This window comes from Pseudorca crassidens, chromosome 9 (assembly GCF_039906515.1).
Source record: "Pseudorca crassidens isolate mPseCra1 chromosome 9, mPseCra1.hap1, whole genome shotgun sequence".
Taxonomy (NCBI): Eukaryota; Metazoa; Chordata; class Mammalia; order Artiodactyla; family Delphinidae; genus Pseudorca; species Pseudorca crassidens.
In genome coordinates this window covers 72249684-72276147 of record NC_090304.1, presented here as the reverse complement: position 1 = coordinate 72276147, position 26464 = coordinate 72249684, and the positions used below count along the sequence as shown (strand labels likewise).

The window sequence follows — 26464 nt, the reverse complement described above, 5'->3', positions numbered from 1 at the left end:
CGCCTCTCCACGTGAGGTACTTACCTTTCGACCAATAACAAATAGGAGAGGGAGCTTAAAGATTTGGTCCAATAGAAGTCAAGGGAAAAAAAAACAGTAGGAGCAGAGAGTAAACCTCCGCAAACAACTGCCCAATTGGATTCGGAAGTTTCCACCCAAACCTGGGACTGGCTGCTAGGAAAAGCCGCGACCGGGACCTTTGGGCGGGGTGAGTTTAAAGCGGCTTTCGCGCGCTGAGAGCGTCGGGCTTTTATTGGCCAGCGACTTCCTCCCTTTGTGGGAGCTCCCTGCGTAGCGGGGGTTAGGAGTTGGGCGGAGCGACCGAGTGACGCAGTAGCCGCCCCAGCCAATCAGAGGTGGGGAAGGGAGGCCGAGGAGGAAGCGGATCCGTCGCCGCGCAGCTAAACCGCAGCGAACTATCCGCTTCGTCTCCCTCCGCCGCTCTCGGGGCCTAAGCGGGAGCTGCTGGGAGGGCGTCACTGGGTGGACTGGGGCGGAAGTGGAGGCGGAGGGAGACGGCTGCGTCTCCAGTACCTTGGTCTCTCGCGTCAAGGCTCTGGTGGGCGCGGGGGAGGGGGAGGAGGAGGAGGAGGAGCCCGCGGCCCGGGCGGCGGCGGCGGCGGCGCCCGAGTTCCCCGTAGGGCCCCGCCTCGGAGCGGGCGGCGGTGGAGGAGGAGACTGAGGAGCAGGATGGCGGCCTCGGCCCTGTACGCCTGCACCAAGTGTACCCAGCGCTATCCCTTCGAGGAGCTCTCCCAGGGCCAGCAGCTTTGCAAGGTCCGTGGGCGCTGGGTGGTGGGCGGGTGGGGTTTCCTCGACCATAGCCCGAGGGAGCTGGGTGCCCGCTGCACTGCAGCCCCTCTCTCTTCGCCGGCGCCTTGGGGGTTTGGAGCCCTCGCCTCCTCACTCAGAGACCCCGTTATCCGAGGACCTGGGCATCAGCTGGGAAAGCCCCTGAGAGGAGGACGGAACCCTGCCCTCTTCCAAGCGACCCAGGAGGGGGCCGGGCCCCAGCAACGTTGAGGGGTCTCAGGGGTGGGGCTGCGTGAGGCAGCCACCTGTCTATGCCGCAGAGACCCCGGGATGGAGATGTTTTCATCTCGGTTTTCTGTCTAGTCTGTCCTCTCCTTCCACCGGGAGGCAGAGGACGGTGTTTGCACTTTCTTGCTAGGAACCTGAAGCCGCAAAGCTGATGGCATCCTTCTTCCCTGTCCAGGAAAGCGAAGCGTCTGGCTTGGGAACAGAATGCTCTATGATTTGGAGCTCCTCCCATCCCATTAAAGCCGGGATGCTGTCTGTGAGCAACGGTGCAAAATAATAAGTAGTTTCACATTTAACCAGTCCTTGGAATCGGCCCTGACAGCTTATTTTAATTTATCTGTTGCGTACCCCCCCCATCTAATAAAGACAAAGACACATAAGCCTTCTCTAAGGAATTATGCTGTAATTGGCTACTTATTTGATAAATCATTCAATTTTCTACGTTGGGGGACAGATTTTATTGATGTTTTAGGCATTTGACTAGGTTGGGTAATAATTTTCCACCAGAAACGTGAAATTTTGGGGACCTTGAGATAGATAGTGACTAACATATTGTCTTATTACAGGAATGTCGGATTGCGCATCCCATTGTAAAATGTACTTACTGCAGATCAGAATTTCAACAAGAGAGGTTTGTATATTGAACAGTTTTTGATTGTTAAAGACAAAGTATTGTCTGTAAGGAATACTTGAGGGTTGTAATCCCATATTTATGTTACAGTTTTTTTTAAAAATTAAATGGTTTAGTTTCTAAGCTTTAAGTTGTAAGCCCTTTTTGCATGGTAGGAGAGAGAATGCTGACCAAAAATTAATGGGTATTTTACAGCTAGACTTTATACCTGAGGAGATAAAAAATAAATTATTGCATGGAAAATGTACAGCCTTGCTAATGAAAAGTGCAAATATAAACTGTTACTGTTAAACTATTAAAAAATGGCAGAACGTTAATGCTGACATGGACCTGAGGAAAGGTCTATAGTGTTACCAGCTACCTTCCAAGGGTGAAATCCAGTAACTTTTTACCAGTGGAAGAACAGCACATATTTCTTAATGGAGTGATTCCTGTTAGAGCCTCAGTGCATGCACAAGAGCTTAAGAGAAGAACAAATAATTTTTTCACAAGTAGGTGTGAGCATCATAATAGTGGAGAGCACCCAGTGGAAGGTTAGATAGGCACTGGTGCTGTGCATAAATAGTGGCAAGTGTGAGGATTTTGGAACTAGATAGAAAACAATAGGGTTTTTTGATTTGTTTCCATTTAAAATACACAATAAAAATGTATGAAAACATTTATCTTAATTAAGGGGAGCAAAAAAGATCCTAAGAAGATCCTAAAAAGATCCTAAGAAGTTCCTAAAAAGATCCTTACGTTTGCATTTTTAAAAAATTCTTACTCTGTGTTAGAGTAAGTTTTAAGTACTACTAAAGCACATGGTACACTTCTACTAATAGTACACTTTGCTTGCTTTAGTTCAGCATCGTGCTGCATAAGTTTCATCATCGATATACAATTTCCTTTTCAGCAAAACTAACACGATTTGTAAGAAGTGTGCTCAAAATGTGAAGCAATTTGGCACCGTAAGTATATCTTATATTTTCATCTCATTTTATTGCTGCTGGTCAATTAATGTTTTCACAAAGATGGACCTTTTAAAAAATATGTATGCTATGTTCTTAAATATTTCAAGTACCAAAATATTTCAGGAAAGAAACTTTCTATAGAGAGTCTGATGAGAAGATGAAATTTTAAAACAGTCATATTATGTGCATGTTTATATATATTGAATTTCAGTGGGGAAGTTATGATTTTATTCTTTAAGGAGTCAAATATAGCAAACAAACTCCTGGTTGTAGAGAACCTACTTATAAAGTTTGCATAACTGTACTTTACCTCTTCCTCAGAACCTCTGACAATTTTTATATAGTGGCACAGTTCAGGCATTTAGTCACAAAAGTCAAGAAGTTATCCTAGTATAAGTTTTTTTCTTATATGTATATTATAGTTATTATTGGTATATTACAGTCATGAATAGTCAAATTTCTGGCCTTAAGGGATTCTAAAATCTTCAGTTGTCTTTTGAATATCAAAGAACATCAAGGTATGTTTGTTATAGTTATGTTGAATATGCTTGTGCCAGTTTTTTTTAGTTGAAAACTCACCTATTTCTTGCATCAGCTGTACCTATATATGATGAAAAGTTGTTAAATGTATTTTGAATAAATGATATAGTAATTAAGCTAACAGGATATTAAGTTAGTAGAAATTCACTCCCCCAAATACTGGATACATGAAACTTTTGTCAGTGTGTACCTTTGTTTTCATTTATTGAAACGTCTTTACATGTAGCTTTTGTATTATATAACATACTATGCAGGTCATAAGTACATTTTTCAGGATCTTATTTAACTAACGAAAAGTTTAATGAGTCTAGAAATAAATGTTAGCAAATGAATAGAAACATAATAAATGTCTTTGACTATGATAGGGCAACATACTTCACAGAAAACTTTTTGCCTATTAGTTTCCTTAATTAATTCCTAAAATATGTCCTGTTCACTGGGTATATTTTATGCAGCAAAATTTTAGTATTTTAAAATGTCTCAAAGAAAATATATATCTGTTTTTCAGCCTAAGCCTTGTCAATACTGTAACATAATTGCAGCATTTATTGGTACCAAGTGTCAGCGTTGCACAAATTCAGAAAAAAAATATGGACCACCTCAGACTTGTGAACAGTGCAAACAGCAATGTGCTTTTGATCGGAAGGAGGAAGGAAGAAGAAAGGTATGTTTTATTTATTTTATGACATCTGGAAATTAAATAAAACACAAACAAGTTGGAAGTTATTATACTTAATGTATTACTGAAGCTTGATGTATTCTTTGGGTCCCTGAAAGCAGGTGGTTAGAAGAAAGTGCAGGAACAGTGCATTTTCTCCTTGCTGGCATGATATGTAGATTCCTGTTGATCAGTTGAGATTACTATACTTTAAAAAACGTTCTGTGATAGCTATTCTGTACTATTTGGTTATCCAGTATTTGGTGTGGGAGAATTACTAACTGCTTTTAAATCTTTTCAGCTACTTACCTTTTTGCTGGTTACTTGAAGTTGCTGGTGTGAAAATATACCTGATGGCACTTTAACACATATGATTCAAAGTTAGTCATGTACCTTTTGATTTGGGGCTCATATTTTATACCATTGTTTGTTTTTCTCTACCTACAGTGACTTAAAAGGTATCTATATGTGTGTGACATTTCTCTGCTGAGCATTCACACAGGCCTCCTGATGACTGTCAGTTTCAGTTGATTTGGAGGATGACGGTCTCTTTGAGGGGCTCTGCCGTGTTTCTCCACAGCAATATATGTACCCTAGTTGTAAGACATGTTCCTCCAGCACTTCTCATTTGAACAAATAGAGGATAGGAACTTAATTTTAGTCTTAATTTTGGAAAGAAGTCTCTTTTCCTCCCCGTTGACACGCAGACACTGGCCTCCCATTGTCTGTGAGAGTTGTGTTCTATAAAGTTGCTGCAAACACTGAGTTAGTGAATAGAACTGTTGCTCCTACGGACAATACAGGATAGGTCCCTGCCTCTGGTCACAACGTGGTAATCAGTGGATCGGTACCTAATTTTGTTTTGTTTTGTGTATGTTTCTGTTTAAAGACACCTTAATATATATTGTTGATTGATTAAATTGAACTCATAGCAAACAGCACTATAACTATGCCTGAATGAATCTTATCTAACAGATATTTTCCACATAAAGTACATCATAGTCGCCTTATGCTTAGGAACACTGTACATCACTTTAGCACTACCTTTGGGGACCATTTTAACAGTGAAATCACTAATAAAAAGCACAAATGTGAAAAACATGATAGTAGGTAGACTGAAAAGGATACTTGTTTACGGTATGAGAGCTGAAGAAAGACAGCAAAGCATCACCGTGTTAACCTCATCTGGGAACATTTGCCGTCTAGCTACACACATTTTTTTGCTCTTCTGTTTATGTGGGTGTATGATCACAAAAGTGCTACAAATTGATTTAGGGGTGACATAAATTTTAGCTAATAGGTGGTGAATTTGCCAATACAAAATCTGCAAATGAGAGTCGATTCTATATGTCATTCAATCTCATTTTTTCTTTAACAGTTTTGCTTTCATGGGAAATACTTTGTCATTTTAGTAGTTACACAGTAATTTAAGAATTTATGATAGTGCTTAGATAAGGTTTCTTTGAAGTATATCATCAAGTTATGCTTATTTTCTAGTAATAAGAAAATAAGTTTTCCTCTCCAAATTTAAAAATGCCTCAAAACTAATGGAAGTCCATATATCATCCTTTCTAATTTTATGATCCTCTAAATAAGCATTTCCCCAAGTTTCGGAAAAGTCTACTTTTACTTCCATTTTGCAACAGTCTGTGTGTGTGTGTGTGAGAGAGAGAGAGAGAGAGAGAGAGAGTGCGCACATGCACACCAGCAGTTGAGCAGTTTATCTTCACCTGGTTTCACTTATAGCCAGTTACACGTATATTTAATCTAATATAAGCATTTTCTTTTAAAAGGTTGATGGGAAGTTATTATGCTGGCTCTGTACTTTATCGTACAAGAGAGTTTTGCAGAAGACAAAAGAACAAAGGAAGAGCCTGGGATCGTCACATTCAAATTCATCTTCTTCATCTCTTACTGAGAAAGACCAGCATCATTCAAAACATCATCACCACCATCATCACCATCACCATCGTCACAGCAGTAGCCATCACAAGTAAGTACTTTGAAATTGTGTTTTCCAAAGTCCTCACTGGCATTTTAGTGCCAGATTTTAGTGTTTAACTTTTTGTAAACGCTAGCTATGTGCTTGTCTAGTTTCCATTGTACATGGTAAGCTTCTTGTGTGTTACCATGACAGCTTCTAGGGCTGTTCCCCACTTTATTCAGTGTACAGAATTACACATAATGAGTGTAGTTGTTTACCATAAATATAAAGATAGGACTTTTAGAGATTTACAACATAAAGTTATGATCATATAATGAAGTCAGAATATAAGTACATCAGAGTTAATTGATGCTTCATTGATTCATGTTATCAAAAGCCTCAATATTCTTTTTTTGTTCAAAGAATTGTTAGGATTTTACTTGTAAAAATTTTATTTACCTCAGTTACTATTAACTTTTTTTAGTTAAAACAAATTTAAACCAGTGACTAGGAAATGTATTTTTGGAGAACAGATTGCAACACTGTCATTTGTGACCGTGATGGAAGCATTCTAAACCTTGAAGGTTCACAAAGTGTGAGAAGTAATCTTTTTGACATGGTACTTTGCTTTTTTTTAAAAACAGACAGGAACTCTTCAAATATTAACAACTACTTGATTTTTAAATTGCCTTAGGGAGAAAAGTTACATAGTAGTAGTATCTTAACCTTTTATGTGTGTAAAGTTTTTTTAAGGTGTAGTTTTAGTCTTCATGGACAAATCAAGAATATTAAAATGCAAAATAAACACAAAAATTAAAATGGAGAAGAAGGGGACATGATACCCACTGATTTTCAGGAGAATTTATTTTTTTTTCACAAATTTCTCTGAGCCTTTTTAAAGTTCTAGACAGTTAAAACAGTTTCATTTACAGAAAACTGATGCCTGCCCTAGTTAGGAACACATGAAGATATTTGTGGAATGTAATGTAGTTCTGTTTAATTAACAACATTTGATTCTGAATTATAGGCAAGCACATATTAGATTATGGGGGTTTATTGAGGCACTGAGATTGTTTGCTTCTCTAGCAATTTTTCCATTTGTCTCACTGTGTTGTAGTGCTTTCTGGATGTAACAGTGGTAGACTGCGTAATGACTTCTAATCTGGCTACTTTGAAGAAATCTTGTGGTCTCTGTATCAGTGTATCCCAAGGAACAAAGGAATGTAAACCTTCCTTGATTTTGCTTCTTGCTTTAGGAAAAAATATGAGGAAATAACTACCATGATGATAACTGTCAGACCTAAGACTCAGCTGAAATGTCCCTTTCCCTTGCCTTTTACAGATAAATTTGTTTTAGCATGATGTGAAAGGACACACTCAGATTATGTTTATAAAGATCAAATTTTGTGACAGGAACTTAATCTTTTGAAATTAAGGTTTCAGAAGTAAAGGGAAAGAGAATGGATTGACTTTTTATTTTCCTTTTGATTATTTAAGATATGCAAATACTATTTTGTATTTGATGAGTAGGCAACCAGTTTGTGGAGCCCTATCTTAAGTTCATTGGATAAGGATGATTATGAAGAGCTTACATATTGTGATATATAGTGATGGGGGAAGGAAGAAACTCAGGTTAACATGGATGCAAGAAATAGCCCACCTCAGAAAGCTGAGATTCTGTTTCTTTTAAGTCATTATTAATGTCATTTTTCTCATTTTGAGGTCTGGATAGTTCTGTTAATTCATGTGTGATTATATACCTTGCTAATGCTTTTAATGAAATTTGTAAAAGAAACAAAATGGCAACTGAATTCCTCAGTAAGGTTGCCGTTCATTGCCACAAGTAGAGAATAACTCAGGTTGAGAGAATTACAGCTGCTGTTTCCCCAGCTTGTTATTTATAGCTGATTCTTAAGAACATGGTTAAAAAGCTTCTACAGCTAAAAGAATAGTAAATTTTATATACACACACAAACATATGTACATATTTTTATTTTGTGTATGCTAGCACTGTGCTAAGTGTCTTTACATAGGTAACTCATTTAATCCTCATTTTCCCTATAAGGTATGTTTTATATCCATTTGACAGATGAGGTAACTGAGACTCAGGGATTTTAAGAACTTGCAAAAGGTCACACAGCCCAGGTCTTTTTAACATCTCTTATATTGTATATACAGTGGACCCTTGAACAACATGTTAGAACTGCATAGATCCACTTATATACTTAGATTTTTAATTTTTTTTTTACTAAATATTTACTACAGTTCTACATGATCTGTGGTTGATTGAGTCTGTGGATGCAGAACCTCCTATATGGAGGGCTGACTGTAAAGTTAAGTGCAGATTTTCAACTGCACAGAGGATCAGCACCCCCAAACCCCCATGTTGTTCAAGGGTCAGCAGTTTACGTGGTGTGCAGTACATAGGAGATGCTCTGCACCTGTTGAATGAATAAGCTAGAGGTTAATGAAGGATTGGCCAATGTGAAAGTACAGGAAAAAAGTATGGACAATTCATAGTGAGTTATAAAGTGGTTGCTAGTATTGCGGCATAGTGGAAAAGAAGTAGTACTGTAGTAGTAATTATAAGTAAAAGTAAAATCAGTAGTTACTATGAGATTTCCCAGTATTATCAGCATGACTGCTCCAGAGTACAGCCTAATGAAAGATGAGACTTTGGAAAAGATTCTTAGGAAAACTAGGAAAGAAAGAAAAACTCAGATATTTCCTGGTTCAACTTGACACACTATTGTGAGCAACTTGAGTTATTCCAAAGGAATCTCTACGTAGGCTTATTAGGAAGGCCTTAACTTTAAGATAAAACATCTGTCTGAAATAGTAAGGGTAGCCTAAGAATGATGATTTTCAGACTTTGTCATTATAGAACCCTGTTGTGGTGGTTTTCATGCTCATATACCCTAACCCTTAATATGATATTAAATTGAATTATTGAAAGTCCTGATTAAAAAGAAAATCCAGTCCCTATCATCTTACCTTTCTTAAACAACTTAAGATGGCTAGTAGTCATTTGATTAGAATTTATCTTATTGGAATGGATTTATTCAATATATATTAGCTTAGGCTGAAAACTTAGTTGAATATGCCTTTCTCAGAACAAAAGAATATAAACATATATCATTTGATTCCATTGGGAAGAATGCTGTTAAAATGTTGATGGGTTAAATAAATGTTATTAGATATCATCTGTGTATTTTTCAGAATCAGCAATCTGAGTCCAGAACAAGAGCAGGGACTGTGGAAACAGAGGTAAATATGTTAACGTATTTTATGAAGTATTTTGACATGTATTTTTTAACATGTGATATTCCTTTAACTTTGTTACTTAGGCTTTAAAAAAACTGATGTTCAGTAAAACTTTAGGGGAAGAAGAATAACTTTTCATTTGATGCCTATGCCCTTTTTACTCTAATTATTTTTATTAATGTTTGGTTTCAGCCATAAATCCTCTGCAGCAATTCAGAATGAAACTCCAAAGAAAAAGCCCAAATTGGAATCTAAGCCATCTAATGGAGATAGGTAAAAATGAATTCCTTTAGTGCTGTGAAAATTCAACTTAATTGAACAGTTATGGCTGATTGCCAATTATTACTAGGTAAAAGAATAGAACATGTATCTTCTACATTGACTTCTTTGAGTCACCTAGAAGAGTAAACATAATCAGTTAAAATTTTTAACTTAATTTTAGCAATAAGAAAGTGGCACTGAATGATGTTCTGTTTGGGGCATAAATTTGGGTTTTGAAAAAAAATCTGAATAGAGAACATTATCTTAATTATTCTTCAGTGAAACACAAAACTAATTGTGATATTTGAAATAGACCTGCTTGGAAAATGTTTTTAGATTTAAAGTATTTTGAGAGTGACTTTGTTTTAGTTCATTAGCCAAAAGTTTGCTGATGTTACTGTACAAATTGGCTGCCTATTGCTTTACACTAGAAGTATTGACCCCCTAAAAGCTAATACTGAATTATATTTCTGCAGGTGTATGTAATGTGTGCCATTAGTAAGGTAATTTGCCAGTTGCATCCATTTCTGTCAGGTACATATTTTTTTGCATTAGCCTTAAGGATGTTTGTGGAATTGTCTAATTTATGCAATTTGAACACCTGCTAATTTTCCTTCTACTTCATTTAACTGTGTTTTACTCTTTTCTTTTTAGTAGCTCTATAAATCAGTCAGCAGATAGTGGGGGAACAGACAATTTTGTCCTTATAAGTCAACTGAAAGAAGAAGTGATGTCACTTAAACGTCTCTTACAACAGAGAGACCAGACCATTTTAGAAAAAGATAAAAAGGTAAGTACATGGTTCACTGAAGCCTGGTAAGGTTTACATCTTGACTCTTGCTTGATAATTGCAAATTTTGTTAGACTTTCTTCAATAACTTGATCATGTTTGTGGTACATGATTCTTATAAGACACAGAAGCCCAAAGTGGAACGTAGGCCATCTAATTATGATATGTAAAAGCGGTACTTCAGAATTTTAGTTCTAAGAATCAATTGAGAGCTGATTAGAATTCTAATAATTTCTGAACATTAGTTTTCAGTAAGCCTGTAATCTAAAATTAGATCTATTGTCTTAATTTGAAAAAGAGATGTAAATGGAATATTATGTCAATTCTTTTGGTATAAGAAAGTAATTGAATATAGTCTAATATACCAATTATATATTTATTTCAATCAAGATCAAATAAGTGGAGAAAATTAATGCTGTGGGAATTTCCTATGTGGTAATGATTAACAATAGGTATCTAAGATAGGAAGTAAGTGTACTTATTGGGACTTTATCAGTTAGATAAAGAGGAATATCGAATATGTTGTCTGTTTAGTGAAAAGTTCTAATACTTTCTGTGTGCACTTGAGCAGAATTTTACCTGTTTGGGCCTCAGTTTTCTCATTTTAAAAATGAGAATATTAACACCATCTCATGGGAAGATGGTTGTGATTAAATGAGAATGTAAAGTGTTTACTTACAGCTTCTGGCATGTATAAGTGCTCATAGCTGCTATTACTGGGGTTTGGTCTTCTTTGAGGGTAGAACCTACTTCTGTACTTGCTTTATGATCCTAGACTGTCTGGCTTGACCTATTTCAAACATATCATTGCAATAGGAAAACATTAAAAGCGTTCTTTTAAAATTATCAACAAGTTGTGATTATGAATATGTAGTATGTAGCTATCTCTGAGATTCCATAGTAGTTCTTGAGTCTGAGTTGGCTTTTACTCTGGCTTTCATGTAAAAATGTAACTTTTATGTTACATTTTCCCACACCTTGATGATTAATGGATTTAAATTTATTTTAATACATTTGTACCTTACCTTAAGCAAATTCGATAAATGAAATTTAGGATTGACATAGACAACAATAGGATAGTTAGGAGTATTTTATTTTTTATGGTTCTTTTTGCTTAACAACAGAATATTTTAAATTAGCTTTAATGGAAATTTGTTTTACATACAAAATATTAGAAACATTTCTGTTATACAAAGACAGGTCTATCTGTACTAACCTAGATAAAAGTTGAATAAAATGGGAAGTTTACTATAAAATAGCAATGATTCCAAAACTACGTAGTAATGAATTGTGGAATTTTGGCTTTTTTAGATGTTTTTTTTTCTTCAAGTATCACTATTCTATGTTAGTGCAGTTAGTGAAAAGTTTTCTGGTTTTGTTAGTGTTCCTTTTTTCTTAAACACTAATGGGGATGGAAATTAGCAGTACTATGAGGAAAATAATTGTAAGCCTAAAATAGCTACATACTTACAGCTTTTTAAAATAATGTAAATGTAAGACAACCACGTTATTTTCTAGAATTTATTTCACTTTATTCAGTGACTTCTAGAGCCAGCGATGTACTAGATCATGAGGATAAAAAGGTGAAATAAGACATGATTCTTATCTTCCAGAAATTCATAATCTGGAGGCAACTCACAGTGTAGTGATGAAAATATCATAGCTTATCTGATGTGAACTGACATTTCAGAAAAGGAATTCCTTTGTAATGTAGAAAGCAGGATTCAGTTATTCTTTGAACTGGACAAAAAGCGAGAGCTTTTATTCAGAAAATCAGAATATAGGGCACTGTGACTTCCTTTCTCTCTTTTTGGTGTACTTCTTTGTTTACTGGCTACCGAGTAATTACAGAAAAGAACGTGCAAAACTTTAAAGCTTACATAATGAAAACCAATTAAAAATAACCAGAAGCTTTCTTCTGCCTGGTTCTTATGTTGAAGTTATATAATACCAACTTATTTTTTAGTATGAAGTCATGAGATTTTGTATCTTTATGTATGTCATTTATATTTATGAAAAAAATTGTCATATAGCTGTCTTTCCTTCCTCAAATCACCATCTTTTTTCTTACGTTGCCTAATTTAGCCCAAATTTTAAAGTAACCCCCTTTCCTTTCTTATTCTGTGTTAGTTGTATTTCTGTTCTTTGTTCTCCATTTTTACCTCAAATCTTAAGTGGTATTGGATATGGAATTCTGCACATAAATTTTAAAACAAAAGCAACATAGCTTTTGGTTGATAAGACTGTTCCTTTATGTACTTGCCCAGTGTGAAACTTTTTTCTTTTTTCATTGAAAGACTGTTGTAACCTGAAACCAGTTTTACTGTTTATTTTGTTTAGATATAATGTGAAGTATGTTTTAACTGAAGCATGTTCCAAGGTATTAACCATTAAGCTTTTCTGTTGGCATACCAGTTGCCAAACTGTGTCCAGTGAAACCACCTTTAAAAAGAAAAAAAAAAGACAAGTTCTCAAAAGTTATACTGATGTTTCAATATTATCTTAACATTAAAATTGTATTAATGTTAAAGTAGTAAATTAGATAGAATTCATCATTTCTCAAAACAAATTCGAGATAAGTTACAAAACTCAGTAAACTGCTGTTAACCTTCTCCACTTTTATAATGAATTGTGAGTTTATTGTGAAAAATATTTTTTTTTTTTTTTTTTGCGGTACGCGGGCCTCTCACTGCCGCGGCCTCTCCCGTTGCGGAGCACAGGCTCCGGACGCGCAGGCTCAGCGGCCATGGCTCACGGGCCCAGCCGCTCTGCGGCATGTGGGATCTTCCCGGACTGGGGCATGAACCCGCGTCCCCTGCATCAGCAGGCGGACTCCCAACCACTGCTCCACCAGGGAAGCCCTATTGTGAAAAATATTTAACGATGTGTTTGTGCATATGCATATATATATATATATACATGTATATACATATATATATATATATGTATTTTTTTTTCTTTAATCTTTCAGTTAACTGAACTTAAGGCAGACTTTCAGTACCAAGAGTCAAACTTGAGAACAAAGATGAACAGTATGGAAAAAGCTCACAAAGAAACTGTGGAACAACTCCAGGTAAATGAGATTATTTTTGTAAACTGTTAGGCAAGGAGGGGTAAACTTGGTTAATAGTATTCTTTCTCTTAGACTGGTATTGGTATCCCTACTTTATGCATATCTAGAGCATTTTCAGCTTTGATTTTGACTTAAAATACCTTGTAATCCTGCTCCCATTAGAAGTTATTGCCTGAAATCACTTGATAAGGGGATTCAGTAGATTAATTCTGAAACCTTTTGCCTAAAGTTCAAATGGGGTTCTCAGAGGAGGATATCACTGAAGTATGTTCAGTTGATCCTCAGGTGAAAAGCAAAAAATTAAAAATCAGATTCATGAAACTAAGGTGAAAGTAAGGTCTTCAGTACATTATGTAGTTATTCTTCCTGTTTCCTCCCAGATAATGGGAGGAGAGGTGGGGCTACAAAACCAATTTATGGGACCTCGAGTGGAGGAAATTCATGCTGCATGCAGAGATGCAAGGCCAAAGAGTGCACTTTAACCTCCGTACTGTGATTTTTAAAGTGCCAAATAGGGTTCTGCTGTATCCACAGCAGGGAGCCTCTAAGGATGTAGGCCAACCTCCTCGGAGTACTGCAGAGGATACTCAGTAAGGTGTCCATATACAAAACAACTGAATGGTGATGCCGAGAGTCACCACAGTGACGAGGGTGGTTTCTGAGGTCTGGAATGCAGAGATGGAGAGCATCAAACAGATTTAGGTTATTCCCTTATTTAAGCCTTTTTTCACCTAGGTTTCATAAATTTAGAAATCAGACTACACTAAGTTAATCATATGTTTTATCGATTTATACATTCTGACATTTGTAGAATTAAGTCTTAAAAGCATAGAAGATGGCAGCACACAGACTTTAGGCTCTTGATGGGAGAGTGTAGCTTGGGAAGGAAGGAATTAATATTGCCCTGCTTTTGTTTTTTTTTTGTTTTTTTTTGTTTTTTTAACTGTAATATCAAGGGATATTTGCTATTTCCTATCTTTTGGTTTTGTGTTCTTCATACTTTGAAAATAGCTTAAATTGAGTAAGATTGTAAAGTGGATTTAGGAACCTGTTGAAATTCAAGGTAGAGATTGCCTAGTCGTAATGCTGATCTTACTATTACAGAGAATTCTGAAGAGAAACTTCCGTAGAACCTGACACATAGTAGGAATTCAAATGGTTTGTTGAATGAGTGACGATTTATGGAAATGCCCATCTGCCCTCTGTTCTGAGAGATTGCCCATTTTATATATTAGGCTTCTTGTACATTATTGTTTCTCATCCACCAGCAAGCAGTAGTTTTATGTTATTTTACTCATTCAGTTATTAGTGCTGAATGATTACTGGAAACAAAATCTTCTGCATGGTGATCTCTTGTTTAATGTGATTTAACCAAGACATGAATAAATCCAGAATGACATGACAGAAAACCTGTGAGCAGTACTTAACTATGATAAAACTTAGTACTTCTCACTGTTCAAAAGAGCAATTTTTTGTTTCCTTTTGTAGTTGTAATCACAAGGGAACCTCTCTTTGACATCTTAGCCTGATTGGTATCTTAAGGCTACCTCTTCCTGGTTGGTAGCTGAAGTTTCATATAATTTAATAATAACTAATAATTATATAGAAGTATACATTTTCAACATAATTTTACATAGGCTCTCTTATTTGCTCCCTACAGTAACTTTAAGTTATGTGGTATCCAGATGAAGCTCTGGTCACAGAGTCAGAAGTGACATAGAAACCTATATCTTCTGACTCAGATTTAACTATACTTTTCTCCTGTTCTGCACTGACTCCCACCTCAGCTTACTCAGGTTTTCTACTTCATCCTTATTGTGAGGCCACTTCCCTTTATCATGTGTATTATTACTGGTGACATTCTGACACAGTTACGTATCCTCTTTTAACCCCACTCCCTTTAGCAACCATGTACTAGTAAGGTTCTCCACCTAAGTGAGTAAACATAGTGAACTGTTTTTCTTTTTGTCATAAGAAACTGAATGCTGAAGCAGAAAATTTATCTTGTTATAATAACTCTCAAAACATTTGAAACTACCAAACTTGAAAAATAAGCACTGAGCATCACAAGAAAAAAATTGTCCAAAATACCGAAAACAAAAAGACAAAAACCCCACAACAAATCCCAACCAACCAAACAAAAACCAAATTGTCTAAAGTATCAAGAAAGCCAAATAAAAAGTATACCTTCATTTAGGAGGTAAGTTGATAAAAGGGGAAAGGGAATTAACATTTGAGTGCCTACCATATACCAGCCACTGTGTTAGGCTAAGTGTTTTGTATATTTGATTAGTTCTTTCAACTCCTGTTGAGGTAGATGGTGAAGTTTCTGTTTTACATATGAGAAAGTAGACTCCCAAGTTACATAGCAGATAAGTGGCAGAGCCAGGATTCAAAGCAGGATCTGTGTGATTCGTAATTGACATATTCTTTTCTTGAGGCCAGCATTTCTAAACATTTTTAACTTAACTTGCTTAAGAGTTCTTAAATAATTGATTTTTGCATGGTGCATAATAAAGAAGTAATATTAGGATAAAAAATTTTAATGCATATATGTTAAATATTTCTATAAAATATATTTTAAATATACCAAAATAAGAATAAGACAGATTTGGACTTGTCCCCATTTAACAACTGACTTACTGTTTATTTTTCTTAAAGGCTTTTTTCTTACATAATTTATCAGCAAATAAATTTACTAGTGACGTGATTAGGAGACTGAATATATACATGCAGATTGAAAATTAGCTGCTAAAGAATTAAAAGGAAAAACTTCTTTCAATACCTAAGGTTTGAGTTCTTGTATTTCATACTTAGAATATGAAAATTATAAACTCATTGATTTTTTTGTTTTTTTCTTGATGAATGAGAAAAGATAGTTTGAAAATTAACTCTTTAATGATTTGCTATGTCAGTGTAAACACTTTTGTATAACAAATCTGACAGAGATCTCTTTGAGGCAAGTTTGCAGACATTTTCCTTTTTTTATGCCCTTCATTAATTTGTATTTTAAAATTTCTGTTTCTTAAGATTCCTTTTTTTAACCAGTGAGTCTATTATAGTTATATATTGAATAATATGTAGCAAACAATGAAAAGAAAACAACTTATAACTACCATGTTTACTAGGACTGGTCAGCTGAGTAATACACCAATTGATAATGGTTGCGTGCACTTGACTTCCACTAACTGCCAGGCATTCTCACTGATTTGTCGTCTGAGTTTCTCAAACTATTTCTTTTTAAAGGGAAAATAAAAATCCTTTTAAATTCTTGATGATTTTCCAAATTTGAAATTGAATTTGAAATTGAAGCCCTTAATTACCACCTTAATTATTTAATAATCGTGGAATAAAGAAATGCTATTAATCATACAGTCGAACATTAAAAAATGATTTGACTTGCAAATGTAAGATAGCTAGGATATTTGTATTTTGGAGGTCATGGGTATTAATTAGGGAGAATTTGATGGTGAAGGGTTGCGGAGGGTTGGGACGTACAAAGCCTGGGAAAGGTTTATATTCTATGAAACTGCTTTAAGATGGTATACTGAAAAGGCAGAGTGCCATACAAAGGCTAAAATTAGAGTAGAAGATAAAGCACTGAGGTTAAAAAAGTGTAGATAATAAAAAATCTTGAGACCTGTGCAGGAAAATGGTTTTCAAACGTAAACCAGAGGATATCTTCTGAAATTTTGTCAGTTCTCAGATTCCAGACTGTTGTCAACATTCTCCCTGTTTTGGCTCAAAAACTCCAAAAGCATTTGTGCATTAACATATTTGTATATATGGAGGGTCCTTTATTATCTACATTGCCACAGTTAAGAGATTACACAGGGAGATGGATGTAGTCAAAATTTGAAAATATTCACTGAAGGCCCCCATTTGTACCTTCCTCCTCACTAAGCACTAGTGACTGTCATAGCACATTGGCTTGAGGACAGTGTGTTGTCAGTGGTGGATGGAACATTTGAATGACTTGCAAATTCAGTTCAGATTGATGGCAAAATGAAATCTTGAATCTTTGAAAAGAAATTTCAGCCTTCCGTGAAAATGAAAATAGTGATGATGTGTAACTGCTCAAATTATATCAAAGCCAATACCAAGTAACTGTATGCCAATTAAAGGAACAACAACAACAACAAAAAGACCAGAAAGGGTGGTTGTGATGGGTGCTTCAAAAAGTTTTCTTTTGAATATCATTAAGAGAGTAGTCCCTTTCGGAAAGTGATAAAGTCTGAATATTTTTGCAAAAAGGACCTCTTATGCTTGCTCTATAAATATGTAAACATCAAAATGAAAGACTTTGTAGAGTTTGTCTGAAAATAGCCCTCTCAAATTATCACTTATTTGATCTTATTAATCATATAACAGTACTTATATTCATAGTTTTTGTTTCATGTTTTTCAGATAAAACAAAAATATTTTTCCCCTATTTAAAATTTTGACCCTCTTTTAAAGGGATTCACTTTAAGTTGCCTTTTGTGTAACCAATTATATCTTTGGACAACAATTACTTTAATATTGCCATTACAAAGGGGGCTGATAAACGAATCTAGCATTTTCCTTCTACATATCCAACATTAAAGAGATGAACCTAAATATATCAACTCTTTCATTTATTCTGTTAGTGTTTCAGTAAAATATTTGAAATAGTATTCTTCAGCATAACTTAATGTTTGAAACATTTTTAATCATAAATATTTTTGTCTTCCACAGGCCAAAAACAGAGAACTACTCAAACAGGTTGCAGCATTGTCAAAGGGTAAAAAGTTTGACAAAAGTGGAAGCATATTAACATCCCCTTGAGAAGTGGTTGGTTATTCATTAGTGTTTCTGCTGAAAATGTAAAATTGGAAAAAAATTCTGTGAAGCCCTTAAATTCTGTGTAGTGGAAAAATATTTTTGCACACCAAATAAATTGGCATGTTTCCTATTCACTTTTGTAACTGATATACAGCATTTTTTAAGTTGTATAACATTCAAATAAAACTTCAACTGGTTTGAAGCAACTTTTTAATTATTTGATATCCAGGAACTTTTTTGCCAGCAATAGTATTAAACAGTTGTAAGGGAGTGCATGAGTAGTGCTCTTTATAAAATACAACATGCAATAATAGAGTAGGTATGGTTTTCAGAAGTCAGAGCAGCAGGGCTTTTTGTTTTGTTTTTTGTCTTACACTATGCTAATTTCATATAAACAGTTTTCAATTTAGAAATACAAAAACTTTTAAACAAGAAAAATTGTGAACACTGGTTTTTTGGTAATTGTGTTTTTCCTTTTCATGAACATGACTTTAGGAGAGAATCATGGTGCTTTTATTAAATGGACTTCAGAGTATATGTAAATATGTTTTTTAAAGTTACATCGTTACCATTAGTTAGTAAACTAGTATTTTCATTATTGGTATAGGAATTAATGTTTATTGTACAGTATCCAAGGTAAATGTGTTTGTTTTGTAAAAACTACTGTAGATTTTTACTTACAAGTGCCTTTTTGCCACCTAATGTTTTTATTTATAGGAATGCTGATCTTTTGTACATACAGTTTGTTTTAAAATCATGTTTAATAAATGTTTGTATATAAATGCATATGTACAGAAGCCTATTTCAAAAGGAAATCAACGTTGCTAGTAAAATGTTTGAGGTTGCATTAAGAACTGATAATGCATCTAGACTTTAGATAATTTTGTGCTTTGTTTGTGTGATATGGGAAGCTGTTGGTCATTGAATTCATTGAATTATGTCAAAATACTTCCCAAAAGATTTAATTTTAAATCACTTCTGATAGAATAATTTTATTTTTTATGTCATATGGCTTCATGTTCATATTTTGTGTTACATGTTTTATTTTTCTTTTATTAAAATTTTAAAAAATTAATAATTTTTCTGCAGTGGTCCATATATCTGCTTTCCCTATAATATGTGGTTATCTAAGTTAATATTTATGTACACCATACTTAATTTGTAAGTTAAAGCAAATCTGGAAAAAAATCTCTTTTAAATAAATCTGTGATTATCTTTAAATAAATTAGAATCTACTGCAAGATTCAGGCACTATTTATAAGAAAATTATATCAGAGTCTTTAAAATTGTCTATAAAAGGTTAAGGTAGGGTGGGATAGGTTAGGAGAAGTTATTGACTAATTGTGTTCTAATCCAGTGGTTTTCAGCCTGTAATAGAATTGATCTCCTACTTAGTAAACGCCTGTTCAGAGTTTCAGTTCAATTTTAAAGCATCAAGCATTGCTAGATATACTGTATAGAGTAGAAGGCTCCTTCTCTTAGGAATTTATGGGCAAAGTAAATTTGTTTCAAGTAAACTGTTATTAAATTTATCAGTCTTGAAGCATTGATTATGAATGTCCTATCAAAGATCCTCTTTCCGCAGAACACAGGATGATTGTAATAATTGTTTTTAACATGATTCATGTTTCAGTAGATTATTCCTAGTGATTCATTATAAACAGATTTCAAATAATTCTTTGTCCAATTTGAAAACATATACCTAGGGTAATTTTCAAGTGATAGTAAAATATTGAATCAGTCAGACTTGAAAGAATTAAACCAGTTTATTTGTATGAAATCTTCATGCAGTAATCTTCCTAAACTTAGTATTCTCAACAATGATAGGTAATGCCTCCTTAACACAGATTTTAACGTTTTCAGGATTTGCTAAATTCATAATACCGTCATTACCTTTCTTTAAAACTTATAATGTTTGTATTCTGGTTTCATAGCCATTTGTCAATCCACAGTGGTCATTATGGTTTTAAACTGTGTAATAGTTCTATACCTTGTTGGAGCTGCTACAAAAGAAAGATGCCCCTTCCCCGTTTTTTAGGTAAGAGATTAAAAATTGAAATGAGTCTAAATACTTAAGCTTTGTAAATTCCAAGGCTAAAACCTTTTAGGGGCTTCACAGTATTTAGTCCTAATTAAATGCCCTCTCTTTATTCTATGACCTGGTTTTATAACCTATTATTTTGCAGTTGTATAAACTAGTAATTGAGTCCCAGTCCTGAATCTGTAGTGTATTGACATAATGACCTGATATCCTCTCAATGTGGACCTGTAAGGAGATACTATGGTGTGCCGTATTGTGCTTTCTAGCCTGTTTTCAGCTATCGATTAGCATTTACCAGTGAGGGTCATTTTGGCTCCAGTTATTTATGTATTAATAGCCTGTGAATATTGCAGTCCTTTTTAGATTGTATTGGTCTAAATATGCATTCTGCAGTGAACCTGTTAAGCTGTTCACATGTATAGACTATTGAAATACTGTACCTGTACACATTTGACTGTTGACATTTTGTACTTTTTTTCTAAATCCAATATTTCACAATAAAAACTTGTCAAAAGCTTCGTATTGATTTCCTATTGCTGCTGTTAACAACTTACCACAAATTTAGTGGCTTAAAATAGCACGGATCAATTCTCTTACAGTTCTGGAGGCCAGAAGTCCAAAATCAGTTTCACAGGGCTAAAGTCAGGGTGTTGGCAGGTCTGGTTCCTTTTGGAGGCTCTAGGGAAGTAAGTGTTTTCTTGCCTTTTCTAGCTTCTGGAGCTGCATTCCTTGCATTCTGTGGCTCTTTGCCCCCTCCTCCATCTTCAAAGCCGAAAGTACAGCATTTTCAAGTGTCTCTGCGTCTGTCGTCATATGATCTCTCTTTGGTCATAGTGTCTCTCTCTGTTCCCCCTTATAAGGACATTGTCGGGCGCACCTGGATGATCAGGATAGTCTCCCTGTCTCAGGTCCTTAATTACATCTGTATACTCCCTTTTGTCATGTAAGGTAACATAGTATTTATATAATGTTCCAGGGTTTAGGACTTGGACATTTCGGGAGAACATTATTGAGCCTACAGTAAGTTTCACCTACATTTTTCTAAAACGATAGATTTGAAGGAGTTGACTCAGGCCAAACAAATTTAATTTTCCTATCTTTTAAGACTGCTCTCATGAAATAGTTATTTTCCTGGAAAGAAATTATATAAATTTTTATTGTGCTATTTCAAAGCAACAATAGGTGAATCAAGCTATATGTAGTTGAGGTTTTTGCAAACGTTGGAACGTGACTAGAACCATGCTAGATTGTTTGATAGGATAAGAGATGAAGACCTGACTTTAATTTCTAGCCTAGCTGGGGAGACAATATACATGAAAAAATACCTGGAACTTAGTTAAAATGCAATAGAAGCTAATAGCTTTTAGCAAGGGCATTCGCAGAATTGTGGGAAAGGTTAGGCTATATCATTGTTTTCTCAAACTTGAGCGTGCGTCAGTCAGGAGTCAGGGTGTGGGGCTTGTTAAGCATGTGTTGCTGGGCCTCAGCCCCAGTTTCTTGAGTCCATAGCTCTGGGATGGGGCCCCCAAATTTGCATTTAAAACTCCCAGGTAATGCTGATGCTTCTGGCCCAAGAAGTGTACAAATAAGAAAAAAAAAAATGAGGTTTAAGAGACAGTGAGTGGAAGACATTTGGGGAAGAATAAACTTGGAAAAGTTTTTGGAGATGTGTTTTAAAAGCAGTTGGGGTAGTCCTCAGTAGATTTTTGAAAAGGAAGTGATGTAAGACCAGATAATTTGACACTTTAAGAAGACCAACTGCTTTATTTCATAGCTGAAGAAATGGAGCCAGAAAGGGCAAATGACTTAAGTATTGACTTTTATTAATGTCCTGACATTTTCCAAAAAGAATTTAAGGTAGCTTGGTTTAAGTGATTTGTACCTAGCCAGTTTGCCACACAAATGAAGTTTTAAGGAGGGATGTGTATAGTCATATCAGACATAGCTAAGAAGTTGAGGATAGTGAGAAAAGTCAGTTGGATGCAACAAGCTTATGCCTTGACATATAAGGCACAGAATTTGTTTTTTTAATTGACGAGATGGTACATGATTCAAGCCCAGTGTTCTTTCTCTCATGTTTAATGTGATATGATTGCATTTGGAATATGTGGTGCTAGTCACCACTTTTCAAGAAATGCGTAGTCTGAAAAGTTATATGATTAGAGGGTTGGAAACTGTATCTTGAGTAAAATGATTGACTTGTTTCCTAAATAGAGAAGAAAGAGACCAACAACCCTATAGCAAACTAGGCAAGAGAAATGAGTAGACAGTTCATAGGAAAAATGCACATGGTTCTTAACCATGTGAAAAGATGCTCAACTTCACCCATAATAAGAAAAATGAAAATCAAAAGTATATGGAGTTACAATTTCTCACCTGTGGGTTTGCAATATTCCAAATCTGACAACATACTTTGTTGACAAAGTTGTGGGGAAACACTTTCCTATATTCCTATTTGTCATTGCAAAACAGTCCCTATGGAGGTAAATTTTAGTAACCAGCAAAATTACATATGCAGTTGTTCTTTGACCTAGCAATCCAATTTCTAAAATTCTATCCCGAATACACACTTAGAAAAAAAAATTTAAAAAAATAGTTTCAAGGGATTGGTTAAAAAACTATGGTATGTCCATGTAATGGATACTATGTAGCTGTAAAACTAACTCAGCTACTTCTCTAGGATACATTGTTAATTGAGAGAAGCAAACTAGAGGAAAGTGTGTTGTAGCATGTTACTATTTAAGAAGGGTAGGGCTCTATACCCGCACACATACACACAAGTATATGATTATATTTTTTTTAAAATTGAAGGTTTAACCATAATTTTTAAAAAATGGTTACCAATAAGGGGGTGGGGGGAGGAATACGTTGGAAGGGACAATGTTGGAAGCTAGAATTCTTGGAATATACCATGTTTTGTTGGTTTGACTTTGGAGTCACTTAAATATCTTTACAATGTTATAATCAAAAAAAAAAAAAAAAAACACCAAATGTACCTAAATATATAAACAGTTGGTGCCACAGCCACACAGATAACTATGCCAATTGCTATAAAATGCGATAATTTGTACCTCCCTAGTGGGATATGTCCTAAAGTAAAAAAGAACTGCAAAATCATCTTACACTGTTGACAATCATATTGGTGACAGTGTCAGCATTCTGAGATTGTTGTGTGGAATAAAACATTGTGAATAAGGCAAGTGAATAATTATGTGATTTTCTAATTCTATCATTCCATTCATTGTTTAGGACTAGGATTCTTGGCTGAAGAGAAAGGAGATATAAGTTTAGGAAAATCTGTAGAGCCCTGTTTTTAATTAGAATTATCAGCATAAACTCAAGTTACTTTAAGAAGAAATAGATATATTCAGTAGGAAAAGTATAAAATGAGCCTGCATATCTTGTCAGGTCAGATAGCAAGAAAGCTATAAAGGATGATTTAGTACACTCAAAAGACTCACGAGCCAGTTGGCAGATAGCACAATTTGAACATCAATATAGAAAATAATTATCTGTAGTGGGTGGAAACGCTGAATATGTTTAAATACATGAGTTCAAAATGATACTAAATAAAGAGACACCATACAAAAACCAAAGCACTAATTGATCACCATTGGAGGATACTAGCAAGCTGACAATATTTTGAAAACTGGTAAATAAACAGAAAAGGATTCAATATTTCCTACAGTTCCCATACACACTGTACCTCTGGATAGGCAAGTAGTAAATGAAGGATACTTTTTCTTAAAAAAAAAAGTCCCATTTAATGAGTGAAAAAGGAATGATGGAATTACAGTATCATCACTTTGCAACTTCCAATGAATTAATGGAGATAATAAGCATTGGCCATGCTATTGTTCAGCTGCTAAAAGTAAACAAAGACTCACTCTTAGCATCGCGTGCTTTCTGAGGGAGGAGCACACTATGACACATAGAGTAGTTTTGCCAAAAAGAATCATACCTAAATCTGATCAAGTATCTACCAATTTACAGGAAAGAGAACAGCATATTATGTTGAATGACACTGAAGGGATGCAGTTGGCACAATTGTTTCTTCAATAATTTGCAAGGAGAAAAAAGTGATGGAGGGGAGTTGGAGGGAAACATACAAGGTGAGAGGTACTTAGAAGATATCAACCAATCACAATATGTGGATCTGATTTGGATCTTTAATCAAAACAACTTAAAAATTGAAAAAAACATATTTTAGCATTTATGACAACTGGAAGTTTGAATATTGACTGGTTATTTAATAATAGCAAGGAATTACTATTAAACTTTTAGGTGTGATAATGGCTTTACTGCAGCTATGTTTAAGACACCTACTCAGATACAGTGAAATGACATGATGTTTGGTGTTTGACTCAGAATAATATAGGGAGGGATGTGGATGGGAATATAAACAAAACAGGATTGACTGTAGTTGTTAATTATCGGAATTGAGTTCCAGAATTGGTATATGGCAGTTCATTATACTCTTCAGTTCAACTTTAGTGTAAGTTAAGGGTTTTTTTCATAATAAAAAATACCACCACCAACCCCGCTGAATTATGACTCACCTTAAACAATATACCTTCTTTGAAAAAATTAAGGATAATACCAATAAAGAGTAGAAGTAAGGGAAAAAAACCCACCCACAATTCTACCACTTGGGATCATTCGTGTTTCTGTTTCGTCCATTTTCTTCTAACATTATCTGTGAGTAAGGGCTATAATTATAAAAATTATAAATGTAATTTTTATTCCTGTTTTCATCCTTCCCTTCTCCCCTCACCTCCATAACAAAAGCAACTCCTACATTATAAAAAACCATTTGTAGTAATTTCATAGCCTTTCTTTCATAGCCATACACGTAAGGCAGTAGAGCCTAGTATTTAAGACCACTATTTTTGGAGTCAAATCTAGTTTCAAAGCCGGCTCTGCCATTTATTAACTGGAAGTTTTGGGGGTATATTTATTAATATCCCCGAGTCTCAGTTTCCTCATCTGTGTCACAATTTATAGGGTTGTTATTGACAGTTAATAAGATAAAGTATTAATATACAAAGCACTTTACATAATCTCTGGCACATTGTAGACATACAATATGACTAAGCAATTGTTTACTTAATCAACTAAATATTTTTAAAGATAACATGAAGGCTAACGGTGCCTTTTCAGTTTTCAAGCATGTCTTTTGATGAGTCTGATGACAACACACTATTAGGGTTGATTAATGTCTTCATAGTTTTTAACCATGGAACTACTTTTCTTTTATCAAATAAAATCTTATCAGGAGTACCGATATGTAAAACAAACAAAAGCTGAGACACTTTGGTAGAAGTCAAGGCAAGGATGGGGTCCCTTTCATTGTAGGATTCAGTACAGCAGATGTTGGTGGCTGAGTCCTTGATGGTGCCACATAATCTAAATATCTTAGTTATTTTAATTATGTCTGAGTTATTGCTGATTTCGAATTAATTGGGAATCTCAATGACTGTCACCTTATTGTACAGGTGATTTCATTTCGGAGGAGTGAATTTCCTATTAAACTAGAAGCATCTATTATGTACTACGTGCCAGTCACTGTGCCAGTTGCTACAAAGATGCAAAGATAGATCTTCATTCTCAGAAGCTCACAATCTAGAAGAAACAGCCAGGTAATTAAGTTATTTCAGAAAGTATGATAAATTACAGATATTCATGAATGATAACATTAAGAAGGGAGTTACTAAGATAAAACCATTTTTTTAAAGAAAAAAAAAACTAGGAATTCCCTGGTGGTGCAGTGGTTAAGAATCTGCCTGCCAATGCAAGGAACATGGGTTTGATCCCTGCTCCGGGAAGATCCCACATGCTGCGAAGCAACGAAGTCCGTGCACCACAACTACTGAGCCTGCGCTCTAGAGCCCATGAGCCTCAACTACTGAAGCCCGTGCGCCTAGAGCCCGTGCTCTGCAACAAGAGAAGCCACCACAATGAGAAGCCCGCGCACTGCAACTCGCCGCAGCTAGAGAAAGCCCACATGCAGCAACGAAGATCCAACGCAGCCAAAAAAAAAAAAAACATACAAAGACACATGACTTCCAGAACATTACACTTGCCTGTTTAACTTTTCTTGCTGCTGCTTTTGCTGGTTCTTTCGTATACCCTTACATCGAATGGTTAGAGTTGCTCAGGGCCCAGTCATTGTATCTGTCTATATATCTACTTTTTTATAAATATATAATATATGTACTTTTTTTTCATTCTTAAGCTCATTAAATATTATCTATAATATTATCTGTAAGCTAATGACTCCCAAGCTTATGGCAGCAGTCTGAACCTCTCTCCTAATTTCCAGACAGTCTATCATCTCCATTTGAGTGTCTAAAATGACTCTCAAACCTAACATCCACAATTGTGTGCTCCTGATCTAGACCCTCAAGTCCAAACAACTCCAGAGCCAGCTCCTCACGCTGTTTTCCCATCTCAGTTAACGGCAACTCAATTCTAGTTGTTCAGGCCAA

The 26464-nt window shown here is 35.2% G+C and overlaps 1 protein-coding gene across 3 annotated transcripts; it reads left to right on the top strand.

Moving 5' to 3' along the window:
* Positions 1-366: 366 nt before the first annotated feature.
* FAM76B (family with sequence similarity 76 member B) lies at positions 367-20494 on the top strand. 3 transcript variants are annotated; one of them, XM_067750769.1, is made up of 11 exons: positions 367-777; positions 1608-1672; positions 2565-2619; positions 3671-3826; positions 5614-5813; positions 8964-9011; positions 9201-9281; positions 9924-10059; positions 13031-13132; positions 15794-15922; positions 17849-20494. In XM_067750769.1, exons 1-10 carry the CDS (start codon positions 691-693, stop codon positions 15878-15880), a joined length of 1017 nt encoding a protein of 338 aa, XP_067606870.1. In that variant the 5' UTR covers positions 367-690; the 3' UTR covers positions 15881-15922; positions 17849-20494. The 3 variants fall into 3 exon arrangements, with proteins under 3 accessions (XP_067606870.1, XP_067606869.1, XP_067606868.1); XM_067750768.1 differs by lacking the exon at positions 15794-15922 and having other exon boundaries at positions 9927-10059; XM_067750767.1 differs by lacking the exon at positions 15794-15922.
* Positions 20495-26464: the final 5970 nt, after the last annotated feature.

What these genes read in the sequence shown, in the direction of transcription:
- FAM76B (XM_067750767.1), top strand. Translation starts at nt 691, where the DNA reads ATGGCGGCCTCGGCCCTGTACGCCTGCACCAAGTGTACCCAGCGCTAT. An exon ending in AGGGCCAGCAGCTTTGCAAG is followed by an intron (nt 778 to 1,607) that starts GTCCGTGGGCGC and finishes GTCTTATTACAG; the next exon opens with GAATGTCGGATTGCGCATCC. An exon ending in TCAGAATTTCAACAAGAGAG is followed by an intron (nt 1,673 to 2,564) that starts GTTTGTATATTG and finishes TTTCCTTTTCAG; the next exon opens with CAAAACTAACACGATTTGTA.